At 44.2% G+C, this 21560-nt stretch overlaps 2 protein-coding genes across 2 annotated transcripts in view; both read left to right on the forward strand.

The window, feature by feature from the left end:
• Positions 1-184: 184 nt before the first annotated feature.
• The window catches only part of LOC115571477 (neoverrucotoxin subunit beta-like), a 35282-nt gene continuing 13906 nt past the window's right edge, over positions 185-21560 (forward strand). Inside the window, exons 1-3 of the mRNA XM_030400914.1 lie at positions 185-206; positions 9414-9514; positions 9875-10786. Coding sequence (XP_030256774.1) covers positions 9424-9514; positions 9875-10786 — 1003 coding nt within the window. The 5' untranslated portion in view covers positions 185-206; positions 9414-9423. The remainder of the gene's footprint in view (positions 207-9413; positions 9515-9874; positions 10787-21560) is intronic.
• Positions 15725-18602, forward strand: LOC115571492 (D(5)-like dopamine receptor). The gene has a single exon (XM_030400934.1). It carries the CDS (start codon positions 15952-15954, stop codon positions 17338-17340), a length of 1389 nt encoding a protein of 462 aa, XP_030256794.1. The 5' UTR covers positions 15725-15951; the 3' UTR covers positions 17341-18602.

Here is a 21560-nt window from a genome sequence, read left to right on the forward strand (position 1 = left end):
TGGAATGCAACACAATGTTTGTGATTTACAAGCAGTCCCTGAATGCACCATGTAACAGAGCAGGACACTCCTCTGATCACTGCAGCCAAGCAGGTGTGAGTCACCTGGTCCAACAAGAGTCCAACCAAAGTTCAGTCAGAGACGAGGAGGGAGTCTGGTTGGAAGGGACTGGTATCATTTGTGTTTGGGGACAGAACTGAGAACAGGTGAGTTCAACATGTCTGACTCTTTATTGTTAGTCAGGTTCAAAGTGAACGAGAAGAAGAAAGAAGTTTCCTGTTGGTCAATTCAGTAAAATGTGTTGCAGTATTTTCTAGCTTAATGATTCACCAATCGTTTGGAGGGAGACTTTTGTAATAGTAATGTCATAATAGAGTAATATCTCATTTTAAGTTAAAAATAGTATTGGACTGTTGTGATGTCATTATTTGGTCTTAACCATCAATATTGACTAATTTTCTCCGTCAACTCTGTTGGGGAATTTCGGCTCGCTTGACCAGCCAGAAGAGATGAACTCTTACTTAGTGAGAATAGAAAGAAAATGTGTAGAAGACAGGAAGTGTTCTACCACCGAAGGACATCCTACGATTTTACACAAACAACGATTTTGGTTTGTCGGGGATCTGTTCTGTAGACGAATCTACAGCAGATTCAAACTGCTAAGTTTGCTATGAGCGATATAAACTCGTAGATCAGACGTCCTTGGGGCGGCTGTAGCTCAGTGGGTAGAGATTGTTGACTAGTGATCAGAAGATTTCTGGTTCGAATCCCAGCTCACCAGGGCGGGACTGAGCTACATGTCGAAGTATCCTTGAGCAAGATACTGAACCCCGAAGTTGCTCCTGATGTGCAGTTGGCACCTTGTGAGGCAGCCACTGCCTTCAGTGAGGGTCCTGCGATGAGCTGGCGACTCATTCAGGGTATACCCTGACCTACGCCCATCAAGTAAAATGGATTTGGCCCCAGTAAGCCACGCAACCCCTTGGGAGGAAAAAGCGGCATCCTGCAACCCTCACGGACAAGCGGAAAAGAAAACAGAATGGAACGGAATCAGACGTCACTGTGCCCTCATCCTTATCAGGCCGAACCTTTGTACCTTTTTTACAACATCTTGTCTTATGACAAAGTTGAAGTTTGCATACAGGCTTCTGCAGTTGAAGTTAATTATTGATCATCTATTACCTGTCTCAATGGTTTGATATATTGTTCCTCTGTCATAGCAGCTATCATCATTTATATTACAGAAGAAATTATTGTCCAGATCCATATCATTTCCCATGGTCTGTAAACTGTGGTGACTATTTAGGAAAGTATTTTATTGATCTTAAAAAATAACATTAATTATATCAGAATGAGGTGGTTACCTACCGTTTGACCTTTCAACAGACCTTCCAAAGTTTGTTTTATCCTGATTGGTTGGTCCTCGTTACCTTTCGTCAATAAGAGCCTAAAAGCTTTAAATAACTACGAACTGGGGGACTTTTATTGTGAAGGATTTAGAGGAAATGAATCTATCACCAACCCCTGACAAAACTCTCAGGGGGTGCAACTGTTTTGATGATGGTAAAGTTGACTTAGATACTCACTTTACTTGAATGTTTGTTATTTGATGCTACTCAACTTCATCTCTGGGTTTGGGTTAATTTTTACACCACTACATTTGTCTGACAGCTTTAGTTACAACTTACTTTTCAGCTTACAATACTATGCATTATTAATTATGGTAAGTAAGGATCCAATTCACATCAGATCACCTCGGGGCACCATCCTGGAAGAAGAGAGAAGAGCCAATTCACCAAATCAGTCTCTGCGATACTGCGGTATCAGTTGTAACTCTGATTAATAATTAACTTAATAACTACAATCTAAATTACCATAACTGTATGCTGTTATGTTTAAAGGATCTTTGAGTCTTTGACAGAGTCGAGGTTGGCAACATTCACTCTTGTATAATATTAAATAGACAGCATGAAGGTTCAAAGCACAAAGATGAAAACACACTAACATGTACTATATACAGGTGTGTGTGTGTGTGTGTGTGTGTGTGTGTCTGGAAAAACAAAAGCAAAATGGTTCTATGTCGGGTTCAAAGTACCACGCCAAATGGCATGGACAAAGCAAGACTACAAACAAGATGGCTGATCGAAGGGTTGGACTCAGGTCCAAGATGGTTGATCACCACTTGTTTTAATGATAGTAGAGAACAAAGAACAAAGGTGGTGCTCACATCATGTGCTCGAAGACCAGTGCCTGTTTACATGCTCCAGGTCCGACTCACCTGGGTCCTGAAGGAAATGTGAGAAGACGCTCTAATTGGTTTAATTTATGTTCCGCCCAAAACACATCCATGACAAATTCAGAGACTAAACACAACCTCTTTGTGTCCAGACTATCCGCTGTTTGATGAGCAAAATGGACTTGGACACGCCCTAAACGCACCACCACCATGTGCTATAGGCCGTTTAAATAGGCCCTTTGACTTGCAGTAACTTTCTGCTGCCTCAAGATAGCAATCTTCCATCAGTGCACCTGATCACACCTCACTTACAGTCCAACACATCACAAGTACATTTGCTTTTTAAGTGTGTGTACTCGGCACTGGGTGTGAAAATGACAACTGAGTCAGGCTGAAACTAGCTACGAGACTTGCTTTGCACTAAGTGTAAGGTGGAGCCCTTTAACAGTGATTATTGTTGGAATATAGAGTTATTTAACACTGATTTTAATGTAGCACTCCACCACTGTACAAAAACACTTAAGTGACTGGAATCAATTCAGACTTGGATGATGGGGTGTTTTGGGTTCGGGTTGTTTTAAAGGTCGCTGCCCGAAGGTTTACTTATGTTGGGTGATACAATACCCTATTAATATATGTAGAAACCAAATTAGCATTTAAATCTCTTTACCTCAAATACACATTTACAATGACTGATGTGACGACTTTCATTAAATTAAATATTTTACTGCTGCTTTGTTTAGATTGGATGTAACAAACAAATGTGAAAGCCCTTCTTCACATAATACAAACGCAAATAAAACAAACAAATATACCTTTAAAATAAAATTGGCACAAATATTGTTTACCAATAGTAGCAAATAATCACAAACAGTATGAAAATGAATTAGCTGATATCAAAATATAGCTCAAGTTATTGGCTTCTACGCCTTCGGAAAAAAAGCCTCAAGCCATTAATCACCATGACATCAAAGTTTTAGACACTTCTGATACATTAATTAGCTAGACTTTAAACACACACATACACACTCTCACGCACGCAAAACAAAAGTGTGGCAGGCCTGTGCATCGCACAGGTGCGGAGCGGCCGATAAACTCTCTTCTTCAGCACGGTAAAAGTAGTTTACCTCACGGTGTAATTTCCATTGCGTAGACACAGTTCACAAGAAGATGAGATGAACCCATCAGCGGAGGTGACGTCCTCTTTAGGTCCTCGTCGAAGCACCAAATAGAAGTTCAAAACAATAGGGTCGGCTGCTCCAACAGCTAGCCAGCTAGCTCATTTATCTCAGGTCCCACTTGCACTAACACTCTAAACCACTGTGGTTACACCAGGAATGTGTGTGACTGTCCTTAGCATCTTCTAAGCAACCTCTCCAGGAACCATGACCTTATCGTGGTGGAGAGGTTTGCGTGTCCCAATGAACCTGAGAGCTATGTTGTCAGGAGCCATGTGCTCCCGGTAGGGTCTCCCAAGGCAAATTGGTCTCAGATGAGGGGCCAGACTAAGTATGGTTCAAAAATACCCCATGAGAACTAGAGGTGTGAGGCGAGTGACCCTGCCTGGAGGAAGCCCGGGGCCCACGTCCGGAGCCAGGCCTGGACGGAGGGCCATGTATTATTTTAGCGCCTGGTGGCCGGTCTGCCATGAGGCCCGGCCGGGCACAGTCCGAACGAGCAACGTGGCACTTCTCCCTCCCCCATCATGTGGACCCACCATCCGCAGGAAAAAACCGCTGGGGGCGGGTGCGCTGCCACATGGGTAGCAGTGGTGGTGACGTGCCTCGGCGACCCAGACCTGTGCTGCAGAGGCTGACCTCCCTTGGGGGGAAGGAGCTGGAGCTGGTGCGGGAGGTTGAGCGTTACCGGTGGTATCTGGTGGGGCTCCACACACAGCATTGGCTCTGGATCCAAACTCCTGGATCGGGGGTGGACACTATTCTTCTCCGGAGCTGCTAAAGTTGTGAGGTGCCAGGCGGGTGTGGGGATTCTCACAAGTCCCCGGCTGAGCGCCATGTTGGAGTTTACCCCGGTGGACGAGAGGGTCACCTCCTTACACCTTAGGGCTGAGGGGAAAACTCTGACTGTTGTCTGTGCATATGCACCGAACAGCAGTTTGGAGTATGCGGCCTTCTTGGAGGTCCTGGCTGGGGCCCTGCAGGGGGCTCCAGCGGGAGACTCCGTGGTCCTACTGGGAGACTTCAACGCGCACGTCGGCAATGACGGAGATACCTGGAGGAGCGTGATTGGGAGGAACGGCCTCCCCGATCTGAACCCGAGTGGTGCTTTATTATTAGACTTCTCTGCTAGTCATGCTCTGTCTATAATGAACACAATGTTCGAACACAAGGATGCTCATAAGTGTACGTGGTACCAGAGCACCCTAGGTCAAAAGTTAATGATCAATTTTGTGATTGTATCATCTGATCTGAGGCCGTATGTTTTGGACACTCGGGTGAGTGTGGACAGACCTGGTAAGCCCAAACGAGTAGTTTGGGTAAGCTGGGAACGTCTGGGGAGGCCCCTGTCCGAGAAGCCTTCAACTCCCACCTCCGAAGGTCCTTCTCTAGCATCCCTGTGGAGACTGGGGATATCGAACCTGAATGGACGATGTTCAAAGCTTCCGTTGTTGAAGCTCATGGCAGGGCCCTCCGTTCTTCTGGCCAGCTCCTGTTAGAGGTCCCAAGGTCAAGACTTAAACAGTGGGGCGATCGTTCTTTTGCTGTCACAGCTCCCAGGCTGTGGAACAGACTGCCCCCTGACATTCGCACTTTCTTGTGTTTTCTTGCAGCACTGTAGCACTTTCTTGTGTTTTATGTGTTGTTTTTATGTATTATTTTATTGCTTTGATGTAAAGCACTTTGGGTACTGTCTGGATATTGTAAAGGGCTATAAAAATACGATTTGATTTGATTTGATTTGAAGCTGCGGCTGTGTCCTGTGGCCATAGGGTCTTACGTGCCTCAAGGGGCAGCAACCTTCGGACACCGTGGTGGACACCGGTGGTGGACACCGGTGGTCAGGGAAGCCGTCCAACAGAAGAAGGAGTCCTTTAGGGACATGTTGTCCTGGGGGACCCCTGAGGCAGTTTTGGGGCACCGACGGGCCCGAAGGGCAGCAGCTGTGGCAGAGGTAAAGCAGCGGGTGTGGGAGGAGTTTGGGGAGGTCATGGAGAAGGACTTTCGGGCGGCGCCAAAGCTCTTTTGGAAAACCATCCGGCACCTCAGGAGGGGGAAACGGGGAACCATCCAAGCTGTGTACAGCAAGGATGGGACCTAGTTGACTTCAACTGAGGAGGTCATAGGGCGGTGGAAGGAGTACTTTGGTGACCTCCTGAATCCCACTCAGCCACCCTCTGTAACGGAGACAGACACTGCATGAAAAGTGCGATTTTCGGCCCCGTAAACGCCCGTAAATCTCCCTAATTTTCGGCAGTTATCGTCAATTTACAGGCTGTGAAGTGGCGTTTGTCTGTGCCGAAAATTGTCGGAAACGAACCATGACGTCAGTGGACCTCCCGGAGGTGCGAACGGCCCTAATTTGCATATGAATAGCAGCGAAACCACGCCTGGCCAGAGAACGTGTGGGCTGGCTTCAATATCCTCACTCAGTATTGGATGAAACCACTACTAATAAACAAGCAAAATCACTCGTGATTGGTCACCCTGTGTCATTATAAATGCAAACCCCAGTGGGAATATATATATATATATTTATATGATTTATTCATTCATTTATATTTATGATATCATCAATGACATGAATGAATTTACTGAGGAAAGGAACATTTGTCAGGAAGGAGTTCAAAGAAAGAGTTTTATTAGCACAAATACAAACACACAGCATGTACAAAGCATAATCTGCCCACACAACAAACGGGAAGATCACAAGAGGCCCAAAATCCTACAACACCGCGAAGTGTCTGTTTATGCAGACGTCTGTGGTGGGCTGCCCTGTACTTCAGAATCGCCTCTCATGTGACAGCAGTGTGGCACAGAGCTCGGTGAGCTCCCGGCTGTGAAAGGACGGAGGTCGCACAATTCATCCAGACACCAGCCATCTTGAGCCGTCTTCCTCCTCAGACATCAGGTCCATGGCGGCGCACTTCCAAAGGTCCACCTCATCCTCAGCTAGCACTCTGTCTCGCTTCCAGCAGCTGTGAAAATAATCAATAAAGACGATCAGTACTGCGCGATGCACTGCGTATGGATACAACACATCTAATAGTCACATTGACCAAAAACAGATCGAATCTAATAAATCTTACCCTCTTTGTCCTCGATCGACTCCGAGCTGAACTCCTCACAGCGTCCGCCTGCGATGCAAGATCTGGTTGTTTGTTGTCCTGCGTACTGTCTCATAATGTCTTACAGACAGCTGGAAAACAATTAAAGAGAGTGGTATGAATAAAGAAACGTAAGTCACAGAAAAATTAAACCAGCGAGAAAACAGTAACAGTTACTTACACACAATGGCGTCATTATCGGCATCGTGTAAATCTGGACTTGCAGACGTAACGTAGCTCCGAGCTAACAGGAGGCCGCGGCCTTGTTATGAGGCGAGGTAAGTCTGTGAAAACAAAATGCTCGCAGTGATAAACCTCCGTGTCCCTCTGCGGCAGCGAAGCGCCGTCCGTCGGCGACATCCTTCGTGGCTACCCGGTAAAGCTCCTCCCGTCAGCGAAGACGTCCTCTCGACAATGGCCGGGCCGCTAGCCAAGCTCCTGCTAGCTATCTTAGCTTCTGCTAGCTAGCTTAGCCAAACTTGCTTCGTGTCCATTAAAACACAAACACTTCAACTGCGATGGAGAGTCCAACTCACACACTCACAGCGCGTCGTCCGACAACAGTTCACAGTCTGTTAGTAATAAAACACGACACTGGCGACACACACAGTCCTCTGTTAGCTATCGACGCCATTAACTCTCTGCTCCTTCTTCCTCGTCACTCACGCTCCGGTCAACCCGGAAGTGTAAAAACTCTTAGAGGTCATGAACTCTCACAGGCAATAAGAATTACTTTTCAATTGCTTTTAAAACATTCAGAATCCATGAAATTATAGAAATACTTTTTTTAAAAATATCTTGGTTATCTCAAAATATTTCATGCAAATTTTAACTTCTTAACAACTGGCGTTTTATCTTTAACTTGTTCCCAAGAGAGAGAGAGAGAAAAGAATAAATAATCTTTTTTACATTACATTGGCCATTGCTAATGACGTACACAGTAATTAATCTAGCATACTTTCATTAAATAAATCCATTCAAGCTCAAATATAAGGGTTTATAATTAGGCAATACTGAGCCTCATCTATTTATACCAGAGATTTTCTTAAAATGAAGTTAACACCTTTTAGAACAAGGTCACCTGGGGTAAAACTCCCCCTGCTACCCTAATTTGCATTTGTATAGCTTACAGCATTTTTATTAACATGTTAAAGCCTCCCCTAGAATCAGTGGGAGGGGGGTCATGGGGGGACAACTGCCAAGCAAGGCCCACGTCAATTTCCGACAATTTACGTCAGTTTTCAGTGTTGCCTGCAAATTGCCGCAAACCTGAAATTCCATGTCAATCTACAGTGCCGCATACTGACGAAAATCCCACTTTTCATGCAGTGAGAGCTGGAGGATGAAGGGGTATCATCACAGCTTTCCCTGGGTGAAGTCACTGTGGTAGTCAAACAACTCCACAGTGGCAAAGCCCCAGGGATCGATGAGATACCACCAGAAATGCTAAAGGCTCTGGGTGTTGAGGGGCTGTCTTGGTTTACACGCCTCTTCAACATTGCGTGGAGGCTGGGGTTGGTGACGAAGGTGTGGCAAACGGGTGTAGTGGTCCCTCTCTTTAAGAAGGGGGACCAGAGGGTGTGTGCCAATTACAGAGGTATCACACTACTCAGCCTGCCTGGGAAAGTCTACTCCAAGGTGCTGGAAAGGAGGGTCCGGCCGATTGTCGAACCTCAGATTGAAGAGGAACCATGCAGATTCCTTCCTGGTCGTGGAAAAATGGACCAGCTCTTTAGTCTGGCAGGGATCCTGGAGGAGTGCCTGGGAGTGTGGGCCTCCTAGTCCGCATGTGTTTTATGGATCTGGAGAAGGCGTACGACCGGGTCCCCAGGTATGTTCTGTGGGAGGTGCAGCGGGAGTATGGGGGTGAGGGGGTCCCTTCTCAGGGCCATCCAATCCTGATATTATCAAAGCGAGAGCTGTGTGTGTGTACTCGGAAGAAAGTCTGATTTGTTCCAAGTCGGGGTCGGCCTCCTCCAGGGCTGTGCCTTGTCCCCAATCCTGTTTGTGGTATACATGGACAGGACTTCAAGGCGCAGTCGTGGTGTGGAGGGGTTACAGGTTGGTGACCTGAAGATCGCATCACTGCTTTTTGCAGATGACGTGGTCTTCATCGCACCATTGGCTTTAGATCTACAACACTCACTGGATCGGTTTGCAGCTGAGTTTGAAGCGGCAGGGATGAGGATCAGCACCTCTAAATCTGAAGCCATGGTTCTCAGTAGGATTGCTTACTCCGGGTGAGGAATGAGTCCTTGCCCCAAGTGAAGGAGTTTAAGTACCTCAGGGTTTTGTTCAAGAGTGAGGGGATGATGGGGCGTGAGATTGACCGGAGAGTTGGAGCAGCGGGTGCGGTGTTGCATGCGCTTCACCGCACGGTTGTGATGAAAAGGGAGCTGAGCTGGAAGGCAAAGCTCTCAATCTACCGGTCAGTCTTCGTCCCTACCCTCATCTATGGTCATGAGCGAAGGGTCATGACCGAAAAAATTAGATCGCGGGTACAAGCAGCCGAAATGGGTTTTCTCCACAGGGTGGCTGGGGTCTCCCTTAGAGATAGGGTGAGAAGCTCAGCCATCCGGGAGGGACTCGGGGTAGAACCGCTGCTCCTCTTTTTTTTCACAGTTTACTTTACTGTTCCTTTTGATTTATATTCCAAATATTTACAATCTCATTTATGAATAATCTTAATCCCAGAGTTAACCATTTTCCCCCTTCATTAAACCAAATTACAACCAAATTACTCTTACTGATTTATTACTGCTGTTATTTAAAAACAAACTTTTTTTAATCCCTGATTTCTTCACCTTCAAAAAAAAAAAAAAAAAAAAAAGACATATCACAGCAACTCTCAGTGTAACTGAAGTCCTGAAGGTTGTGGTGTCTCTTGAACAGATTGAAGAAAATGCCCTCAGAAGTCATGAACATCGCTGCCCTGGGTCGACCTTTCACCCTAGGAATGCTCTATGATGCTCGCAGAGATGAACTGATCCCAGGTAAGTCTTGACATTGACATATAAACTAATATTATATTTAAAACAATACTGTATATAGTATATCTATAAATAGGTTCAGGAAATGTCCAAGCTGCTCTGGTCCCTGGCCCACAAATCTAGTTCTGCAGATTTTCTCAATCATGTTTGTTTGGACCCCAACAAATTTCACATCATCCTGATTTTAATAGTTTGTTCAGTGAAAATTAGAATTCTGACCCAAAAACCATCATTCTCTCTGACCTCTCTAATCATGTCACAATTGAAATATGATTCTTTGACCACATCATGCAGCCGATCCAAGATCCAAGTCCACAGTGATTCCTGCTTTATGAGACAACTGATGTTTTCCAATTTCTTTAGGTTTGACATTGTGGGATAAAAACACTCTAAAAGAGAAGACAGTTGAAACGTCTCAACAATCCAGTAACTCTGAAGTCTCTGCATCTGACTCCATTGAATCCAAGTCCTTTCTGCTGGATATTGGAGCTTCTCTGAAGGCCAGTTTCATGAGTGGACTGGTTGAAGTTGGAGGATCTGCCAAGTATCTGAATGATACAAAGAAATTCAAGAATCAGAGCAGAGTGACGTGTTGGTACAAAGCTACCACACACTTCAAACAATTGTCAGTTATTCAAGGTGAAACCATGAACACCCAACAGAAAGATGTCATCAAGAAGACCACGGCAACACATGTAGTCACAGGAATCCTTTATGGGGCAGATGCTTTCTTCGTGTTTGACAGTGAGAAGTTAGAAGCCAGCAGCGTTAAGAACATCCAGGGCCACATGGAGGCTGCAATCAAGAATATCCCCAAATTAAATTTTGGGGGTCAAGTTGACACCAAGCTGACTGAAGAAGAAAAAGAAATGACCAACAAATTCTCCTGCAAATTCTACGGAGACTTCATTCTTGAAAGCAACCCTGCATCATTTGAAGAGGCAGTGAAGACCTATGTAGAGCTTCCAAAGCTGCTGAGAGAAAAAGGAACTGAGACTGTTCCAGTGAAGGTCTGGATGATGCCTCTGAAGGTCTTTGACACGACTGCAGCTGAGCTGAAGAGAGAGATCAGTGCTGGATTAGTGTGGAAGGTGCAGAATGCTCTCGAAGATTTAAGAGAAATACAAATGAGATGCAACGATTCTCTGGATGACACAGTGGTACAGAATCTTCCACAGATCAAAAAAGAATTCAACAAGTTCCAAAACTGCTGTAAATGTTACGTATCTAACCTCCAGACGACCATGGCGAAGAAACTTCCCTCAATCCGTGAAGGTAAAAAAGGCAACAGCTCAGTAGAGAAACTCCTTGATGACAGAAACAAGTCACCATTCAGTCGTGAAAAACTAGACAAGTGGCTGGATCATAAAGAGAGAGAAATCAACGTTATCGGGTCCTGTGTGGAAATGATGGAGGAAACAAAGATCGTCCATAATGAGTCAGAGCTGGACAGAGAGGTTCTTGCTTCAGGTGTTGACCCCGGCCTGGATGAGATGGACCAATACCTGGATTCACTTAGAGAAAGTACCAATGAAGTCCTGGATTCATTTGAAGGAAGTACCAATGAAGTCCCATGGTACTACCCAGATTATGTTTTAACCAAAATGAGAGGAAAGGCAAAATCTTTCCAAGATACTGCCAAATCCTTGAAGAGCTTCTGTTTCCCGGTAGCAGCCATCACAAATGAGAAATACACCGGAGCAACCACCAGCAATACACCGGAGAGTGTCACAGACAGAAGAGATTTACTCTGGTGTAAGTATTTTATTTTCACTGTAAGACAAATAAGAACAAATGAGTCTCCTTCAGAAACCTGACTGCTCATTCCTTTTATTACTCTCACACTTCATTTTAAGCTTTCTTACAAAAGTCCTGCAGATTTTCTGGGAGCTGACACTGAAACTGATTTATAGAGGGACTTAAGTGAAATGAGCGACAGTACTATGGATGCAGAGTTGTTAAAGAAGTACTCAGATCCTTTAATTAAGTAAAAGTACCACAACAATAATAGAAACTTACTTCATACAAGTCAGTCCTGCATTCAAAAGACTACTGTAGTAAAGTGATACAGCTGTTATCAGCAAAATGTCTTCAAAGTATCTGAAGCAGATATTTTGATATCTATCTGTAAGAACACAGCTGGACGGAGGCTGAGATCTGAGAGTTTAATGAGCAGCGACTGCTCCACTCTAACTATTGGCTACATGACAAGATGTCAAAGATCATCAGTTGAAGTTGGAACTGAAAGTATCTCAAAGTGAAATATTTACTTTCCACCACTGTCCATGAACAGTACGTAGGAGCATGTGAGTGATGTTCAAATATATAGGCCTGTCCTTTAAAATGTCTTCAGAATCATCAATAAATGTGTTTTCAGTATGAACTGTGATCATGATCACGTCTCGTTCTCTCCATCAGACGCCTGTGATCTCACTCCGGACCCAGAGACGGCACACAAGTGGCTCACTCTGTCTGAGAGAAACAAGAAGGTGACACGTGGACCAGGTCAGTCGTATCCTGACCGCCCACAGAGATTTGATGATTGTACTCAGGTTCTGTGCAGAGAGGAGCTGACTGGGCGCTGCTACTGGGAGGTGAAGTGGAAAGGTTCTGAACTTTTTTTTGCTGTAGGTGTTTGCTACAGGGGGCTGTCAAGGAAAGGAGACCATGACCAGTCCAGGCTCGGAGGGAATAAACTGTCCTGGGGTTTAACATACATGCAGCTGGGTGGCCCAGCAGGTCTCTGTGCACATCATGATAATCAGAGACATCATCTACCTTTTCCTCCTGGTCCCTTCACCCGTCTGGGAGTGTATCTGGACTGGTCTGCTGGCACTCTGTCTTACTATAAGGTCTCATCTGACACTCTGAGTCACATCTACACCTTCCACACCAAGTTCACTGAGCCTGTTTACCCAGGCTTCGGGCCTACTATATTGGGCCTTGGAAGGAAACCAGCATGTCTCTGTGTCTGTAAACTTGTCAGCACATGATTCAGTTCAGATTCAGTTCAGTTCACTGAAATCACTGATTCAAATGTTTTGATTGTGAAGCGTCATCATGTCAGTCACATAACAATGTTAAATAATATAACGCTTCTTTATGTGAGAAACAGCAACATGTAAAATATCTAAACAGACTGTTCAATTGGATACACAAAGAGTCAGATCTGAACACAAGATCCTCCATTATTATTATTATTGTTATTAGGGGGGCAAGCATGAGGGGCCGAGGGAACTTGGTAAGTTCTGGTATAGTTAGAAGAGGGCTTTCTAAAAGAATGTATTCTACATTTACGTCAATAAATATAATTATTTACCTCTGACATATATTTTTGCATAAAGTATGAAGCTAGAACTATACGAAATATGTATAAGCCATCAGTGCTGCCGCTGCATATGTCTCTGTGTGTGTTTGATATATTCTAACAAGTAATTTTCTTTTCCTATTAAGTGATTTCTGTAATAACAAATAAGTCCGTGAGATAAGCTGTGATATCACCAGAGGAAGTGATGCGGTCAGCAAGCCCTCGGTTCCGCTTCAGACTAAAATATATAAGGGAAAACTTTGTTTCTGCAACACACTCCGAGACTTGCAATCTCTGCAGATTTAAACCACATGTTGAATTTTTCTTCAAAGTTATTACTCATGGTTTTGAAGTGCTTTTATTTTGAAAGCTCAAGCAAGAACAAAACTTGTTTCTTCTTTTGCCTTCTTTTATATATCATTAAAGTATCGTTGCCGACTCAGAAGAAGCTACTTTTTAGGGGGGCAAGCCCGAGGGGCCTAGGGAACCTAGGACCAGGGGTGCTAGGAACCCTATTGTAATCGTTAATATTTTTATTTTTATTTTTCTCTGGCTAAAAGTGGTGCTGCAGGCTAAACCGTGCAAGGGAAGGCGGTGCAATTTGGAGGGTTAGTCCAGACTCCTGCGAATATCTCAGACATAAAAACTACATATATCCGCCTGCAGGGGGCGCAATAACCTAGGCCAACACGTTTTTGCCTATAACTCCCAAACCATATGTCGCACATTCAAAAACATTTTGCGACTGGCCACGCCCACTTGTGGTTAGAAAGTTTTTTCGCAAAATCGCAAAAACTGGAAAACCTACTTTTTCGAACTCCTCCTTGGAATTTTGTCCGATCTGCTTGTAACTTGGCAAGTACACTCTTCAGCTGGACCTGATCTGAGGTTATCAAAGAATTTGCTCGGTCAAAAAATGTGCAAATTATTAACGAACAAATTTCTGTAGCTAGCTGCCTTGGAATTTTGTCCGATCTGCTTGTAACTTGGCAAGTACACTCTTCAGCTGGACCTGATCTGAGGTTATCAAAAGAATTTTGCTCGGTCAAAAAATGTGCAAATTATTAACGAACAAATTTCTGTAGCTAGCTATACAAATTTAAACTGTTTGATATCTCGGTCAAACTAAATGCTTTTAACAACAAATTTAAGTTCCTTGGTTGGCATGAGACTGGGAAGGGATGAGCCGAGTTTGGTGAATTTTGGCGACCAGGGGGCGCTAAAAATATCAGAAGTTTATATCTCTTGAACGGCTACACCTATTTTTACGAAGTTTGGTCAGTATCATGTAGGGCCAATCCTGAGGCCATATCTTGAAAGTGGTCATGACTGGTCAATGTAGGCGTGGCTTAGTACAACAAATCCAAATCGGCACACATTCAGCCTTTTGCACTTCCAGTGCAGTTCCCCTTACAGCGAATACCACGGCTCAGACGTTGGCCAGTGTCCTAACTTTTGCCCCGAACCTGTCATCCTTTGGGGCCAACTTCCATGGGCTCTGCGGTGCGCGGGGTCCGAGTCGCACGGGGGGGCTTGGCCCCCGTTCATAACTGCTTGCAATTCTAATTGTTATTGTTATTATTTTGAATATGTTTAGTGTACATGTAATCATGTATAATTTCTACTACTTGATCATTGTGAATCTTGTACCATGTAACTTTAATTGGAGTGAACTCCAGCCTGATTGCTCCTCAAGCTATGATAAATGTAACAGAGTGTATTTGTACATTCTGTGTTCATCAGGAACATAAAACACTTCATCAGGTAGTGAAACTAGCAGAGGTTGCTCATAGTTAACGGGCAGACAGTTGGTAGGAGGGTTGTAAACTGCCACGGGCCTCAGATGAGAACAGAGCATATAAAGAAGAAATCGAGTAAAGTCTTAAAGTATCTAGTATAACGTGTACTTACTGTAAGTATTAAAAGTACAAGTAAAAGTAAATTATATATACATTTACTGTAAACTATGAATTGAATGATTATCAGAATCCATTTTTATTTGAACTAACTGTCAATAAGAAATGTGGAGTAGAAATATAAAGTAACAGAAAACAGTGATGGAATGTACCTAAGTACATTTACTCAAGTACAGTACTTAATTTCAAGTGTTAGGGTCCTTGTACTTTGCTTGACTATTTTCATTTACACTAACTGACTTATTCAAGACGTAAAGTCCATTCTAGACGATTTCCAATTTTCACAATGTTTCCTGAAATGTAGTTGAGTAGAAGTGTAAAGTATCAGAAAATGGAAATTCTCAGATACAGTTACCTCAGAATTATAAAAGTACAGTACTTAAGAAAAAAACATTTATCCTGACACTGAACCACAGTGTGTGATGTGATATCTCAGAACAAATGTGTGCAGTGATCAGATGTTGTTCTGCTCCTGAAGCAGATTAAAGACTGAAGCAACATGAAGACACACAGCTGTTGGTGTGATGAGTGTTTTCGTCCACTAGAGGACAGGAGTCACTTTGCTTCACTCTGCTGCTGCTCTGAAGACTTTACGTCACAAACACATGAACGTTTATCAGAAAACAAGTTCAGGAAGTCAAACACAGACTGTCAGCTGAATGTTCTTAAGATCTGCAGCAGCACAACGCCGAACAAAACTCAAAATAATTAGATATAAGTCAGAATGCTGAGATGATAAGTCAAAATTGTGTTTCACTAAATGTATTAATCATAAATATTATATCAAGACTACATTTTCATCCAGTGTTGGACTGGCAGAAATGGTCTGTATGTGGTGTTCTGGTTCGGTTCTGTATGTTTCTTTCATTAACATGAATAAAAGTTATGACATGTTTTGTTTGCGGTGACAGAAATGGTTGTCGGTGATTTATTCATGAGCCCGCAGCTGTTTTATCTCCCTGCTCTCACTCCTGTCTCCTGTCTGCCGACACTTCCTGCTGTGCAGCTGGTTCTGAGCTGTCTGTGGTTTGGACCGTGGATCTGAGGTTCGGGATGTTGTGATGGTCTCTGAGCGGACACACTGGAGGATCTGAGCGCGTCTCCTGCAGGAGGGTCTGCCTGCTGGCTTTGACTTCTGGGCGCACAGGAGCTGGCGCAGGTGATGCTGGGAGGAGGATGAGAGATTCGTGACGCACACGGCGTGAGTCTGGACACCCATGGAGAGATTTTATAACGACAGTCGGAACCAGAACCAGAACCCGGAGCAGCTCCAGGTGGTCACAGCGGGAGCGGACAGCCCCGGGCCAGGTGGAGGTCTCAGTCTCCGCGCGCTGACCGGCTGCGTCCTGTGCGCCCTGATCGTGTCCACCCTGCTGGGGAACACTCTGGTGTGCGCCGCGGTCATCAAGTTCCGCCACCTGCGCTCCAAAGTCACCAACTCGTTCGTCATCTCTCTGGCGGTGTCCGACCTGTTCGTGGCCGTGCTGGTGATGCCCTGGAGGGCGGTGTCCGAGGTCGCCGGCATCTGGCTCTTCGGCCGCTTCTGCGACACCTGGGTCGCCTTCGACATCATGTGCTCAACCGCCTCCATCCTCAACCTGTGCATCATCAGCATGGACCGCTACTGGGCCATCTCCAGCCCCTTCAAGTACGAGCACAAGATGACGCGCAGGTTCGCCTTCCTGATGATCGGCGTCGCGTGGACTCTCTCCATCCTCATCTCCTTCATCCCCGTGCAGCTCAACTGGCACCGCGCGCACAACTCCACGGCGGACAGCCCGGACAACTGCAACGCCAGCCTGAACCGGAGCTACGCCATCTCCTCATCCCTCATCAGCTTCTACATCCCCGTGGTGATCATGGTGGGGACGTACACGCGCATTTTCCGCATCGCGCAAACCCAAATCAGACGGATCTCGTCTTTGGAGAGGGCGGCGGGGCCCCGTGCGCAAAACCACCGCCACCGCGCGTCAACGCAGGACGAGAGTGCGCTGAAGACATCTTTCAAGAGGGAAACCAAAGTTTTAAAGACTCTGTCCATCATCATGGGAGTGTTCGTGTTCTGCTGGCTGCCGTTTTTCGTGTTGAACTGCGTGGTGCCTTTCTGCGACCTGGACAAAGTCGACGAGCCGCCGTGCGTCAGCGACACCACCTTCAGCATCTTCGTGTGGTTCGGCTGGGCCAACTCGTCCCTGAACCCGGTCATCTACGCCTTCAACGCGGACTTCAGGAAGGCTTTCTCCACCATCCTGGGCTGTAATAAGTACTGCTCCACCTCCACGGTGGAGGCGGTGGACTTCAGCAACGAGCTGGTGTCGTATCACCACGACACCACCATGCAGAAGGAGGCCTGCGCCGTGCCGGGCCCCGGGGCGCAGAGACTCACGCAGCCGCCTCCTCCGCCGCCGCACACCGGCGGAAACCTGGAGCACAACTTCGACAAAGTTTCTGTCATTTCGGATGATTCCCGCAACAACAGCAACTTACTGCTGCCCGCCATCCTGCAGTACGAGTGCGAGGCGGAGATTTCTTTAGACATGATGCCCTTCAGCTCCTCCGGACCCGCAGACTGTTATCTTATCCCGGGTCACATCCAGGACCTGTGAGACCCTGAAGCGCTGAAACAGAGTTCGAGTTCCGGGGAGCCAACGGGAGCTGAGCTTCCATGAAACTGATCCATCCTGATACAACAACCAGTATTTAATCACAAGAAAATCGTTTTTCGTTAAATATTTTACTTCAATGGCATACATATTTATGTTGTGTTAATATTTAATATGCTTCATATTTAAATGAAATACCTGTGTTGTGATCTTCTTTACATAATGCTTGCAGTAAGTGACCTGTTGTGTGTGTGGAGGTGATGGACTTCGACAACCTATGTGAAGTTCACTAGTAACAGTGCTATCACCAGACTCCCTTAACACTTCGACGATTTTAAGAGTTGTTGCATAATGAGGAGAAATTAACAATCTCTGTGAAACAGCTGCAGTGAATCTTAAATCATTTGTGTCTTCATGTAAATCGGCATTCAATACAAAACATATTTATATATTTATTCTGTTCTTGTGAAGACTGTCTTGGCATCACCGACACACTCTAAAAAGTAAATAATATTTGGCTTTGTTGCCTGTGGGGAAAGACACCAGACTGCCTTTAAAAAATGCTAAACTTTGAGATTTGTTGCCTTGGAGACACCATATATGACACATTCAGTTGGATGTCACCTGTAAATATACACCTCCATCACTGGAGAAAACAGATACCCTTTTTATACAAATAAAGAAATATCTTCAGGTTTAATGTTAGGAGAATTAACAAGTAGGCTCAAACAATTAAGAATTTATAGTCGACTGCATTTCACACAGTATATACAGTGTCTCCTGAGGCAACAAGTCTCAAAGTTAGCAATTTTTTAAAGGAAGTCTGGTCATTTTCTTGACAGGCAACAAAAAGGCCAGTATGAGTTACTTTTTACTGTGTTTACATGTTAGTTGTATTATATTCTTTAATACATTTGGTATAAATGGTGAAATCAGTGAGTTGAGATGAGAGATGGGATGTGAAAAATCTTAATGTTGTTGTTTTGAATGCCGAATTTACAAGAAGGCGGCCATGATTCAGGATTCACTGCAGCTGTTGATAAAATGTGTTTCAGGTTTCTCTTAATGAGGCAACAACTCTCATAAACACACGATTTGTTAAGGGAGTCTGATGTCTGCTGTCACTGGTGATTTCACTTCATTACACACACATGAGCACACACACATACACACACACACACACACACACACACACACACACACACACACACACACTAGCACCCTGAGTGTCCTAAAGTATGATTGGCTAGCTGCCCAGTGAGAGGCGGGACTTAATTTCAAACCATCTTTTTAAGTATTTTTAAATGTGCATTGTGTATGTAGCCTACGTTTGGAGGTACAATTTGATGACTTAAACATATTAAATGTAACATTTCTATATTAAAATGTCTGAAAACGACTCGACCTTTGTTCATTTCCAACAGAGAAGTCTATGAATTTCCTCAAGGTAACGACGGGTTTCTATAACTTGCAGCAGAGAGTCAGAGAGTCACGTCTCATAGATGTTCATCAGCAGTGGTGGTTGTTTGATGACTTGAAGTGAATTTGACTTCAGGATCTTTGTGTTTATTCAACCTCAAACAGCCAGATTAATTTACTGTAGCTGTAAGATAGTGAGTGACATCATGCACTGAGAGTGTGTGTGTGTTTGATTCAGGTCAACCTCTGACTGAGCTCAGCACTCAGCAGACACTCTGGTTCTCTCCTCTGTAACGTTATGCTCATGAAATAAAGTCGTGTCCGTTTGGCAGTTTGACAATGTAACGCTGTTTTAGTTTGAAGCTCCAGAAGTGTTTCATGGACTGAGAAACTAAGAAGGAGTTGATGACTGGATTTTTAAATTCGGCAGAATATTCATACTCATATTTTATCTCAGCTGTAACTTTAACTTCACAAATAACCCATGAAATGCTGCCCCACATGTCTAATAACACAAAGACTGGACAGGCTAACTGTCAGCGGCAGTAAAATCCAGTTTGTGTAATTGATGCAGTGACGTTTGATGTGAGGGTTCAGGTTCACTCACTCACTGAACCTTTGATATGTTAAACAAGGCTGAGAGGACAAACAGGGCTAATTAATATCAATTACAACATTAGTTTCAGTGTTTAATTGCCCCTTCAGGTAATTGCGGGCGGTTTCTGTTGGAGGGTTCGTCCTGCCGCTGCTGCTGAGACTCTGAGACTGAACAAGAGATCTGACAGTCAGGTGTCTGAACTGTGTTGTAAAGGTGAAATGTTTCTGTGTTACTGACCTTTGATCAGCTGGATTATCAGTTAGACATTCAGTAAATGACTAAAAGGGGCAAAGATGAGATGAAAGATGAGCTGATTCCAGGTAAATCTTGATGTTGACTACAGAAAAGTAACTCCAGTAATTAAACAGGTTTCTACAGATCTGTTGAGCTTCAAATCATGAAGTTATTATGTGTGACTGCAGGTAACGGAGAAGAGAAATACATACACAACTCTGTCACGACAAGTTCTAGAAGTTTTGGCCTCAGGTTCTGTGCAGAGAGGAGCTGACTGGGTGCTGCTACTGGGAGGTGGAGTGGTAAAACGTTATTATTATTATTATTATTATTATCATCAGATGAATTCGTTCATTGTGGATTTCAAAATGGACTCTGGACTGAACTCAGTGTCCCAGAATTCACCATTCTTCACACCGAGGTGCAAAAATCAGCTTTGAGCTACTATTGGTCAGGTCGACAGACCCCCCACTGATCAGATCTCTCCACCTCCTCTCACTCTAACATCCTCTACTCCTTCAACTTCTTATCCTCAAGCTCTCCTCCACCTCCCCCCAAGTCTGCTCTCAAGATCTCTTCTTCTGGTCTAACAGCTGCTGAGAGCTGCAAGCTGCATTTGCAGCCGGCCCAAAGAACTTCTCCTCACTGCAGCAACACGAGGTCCTGCCAGTATTCCAGATCAGTTAGAACCAGCAGCTGTGACGCAAAACTTGCCAGCTAACTTCACAATCTGAGGAACACCAAGCAGGTTAGCTCCAAGCTGCTATCCTGCAAAGGGAAAGGAACTGTTTCCTCCGCTGCCGACTTTCATCAGTCCCTCACAGCAAGAACAGCAGAGGTGGAAAAAGTACTAAAATATTGTATTCAAGTGAAAGTAACAATACTTTGATGAAATATTACTCAAGTACAAGTGAAATTACCTGTATCAAAATCTACTCAAGTAAAAGTAAAACGTAGTTAATTTAAAATCTACTTTAAGTAAAAGTTACTTTTACATTTAACAAACGATAAAACCAGGGCGTGTAGCGAAAACAGAATGGGTCATACATCCCAAACTATTTAGTTTTTAATTAAAGAGAAATCGATACACATGTAAATGCAGTGACAACATAAAACATGTCAAGTTGTCAACACAGCACATTTAAGACCCTTGGAAAGGTTTAATGTGCAACTTTTAGTTCAGACCATCCCATAAATCATTTTCAAACAATACATCAGTTGAAAGCGCCATAAATTGTGAGTTCTGAGTGTTATCCTTGTTTTCTTCAAACGCATCAACAACATTAATACAAATCAATAACAAAAATAAAAAAAAAAATCTATGTGTCGGGATATTCTGATGGCAGGCTGCGTGCCTAATATCTCCTGATAAAACATGTTTAAATAAACTCCTAACTTGTTATGAACTCAATGGCAGCTGCTATAAACTTAAACACTTAACATGGCCTCGTCCCACTGTACGTCTGCATAAAAGATATTTGCTTCAGAGCGTCAGTCTACAAACATGGTGTCAGGTTTGAGCAGCAGCTGATTTTCAAAGTTAGTTGCTCATCCTTGCTTTGCAGTGAACATCATCCAGCACAACTGAAGAGCTGCTCGGCAGCAGCTGAGGCCACGTCCTCACTGCATGACCACGCTGCTGGCTTCTTGTATTTGAAGGAAAAACACGCTCTTAAATGTGGCTGAGGGTTTTCATCGTTTGCAAGTTCAGAGGAATTTGATGTTTTAGGTCCAGCTAACATTTCTAGGTCCACTGCCTCTGACCCACCATCACTGCTGGTCTCATGATCAGCCTCCATCACCATCTCTTTGATGAAGATGTGCTGGTCAGTCGTCACTGCGTAGTTGTTTGTTCCGTCAGGATTTTTTTACTCAGTAACAGACGGTTTTTTTTCACTGAAACATAATCAAGTAAAAGTTAAATTACCTCTCTTAACAACTACTTAAAAAATACAAAATACACACAAAAAAC

Source organism: Sparus aurata, chromosome 20 (genome assembly GCF_900880675.1).
Source record: "Sparus aurata chromosome 20, fSpaAur1.1, whole genome shotgun sequence".
NCBI lineage: Eukaryota > Metazoa > Chordata > Actinopteri > Spariformes > Sparidae > Sparus > Sparus aurata.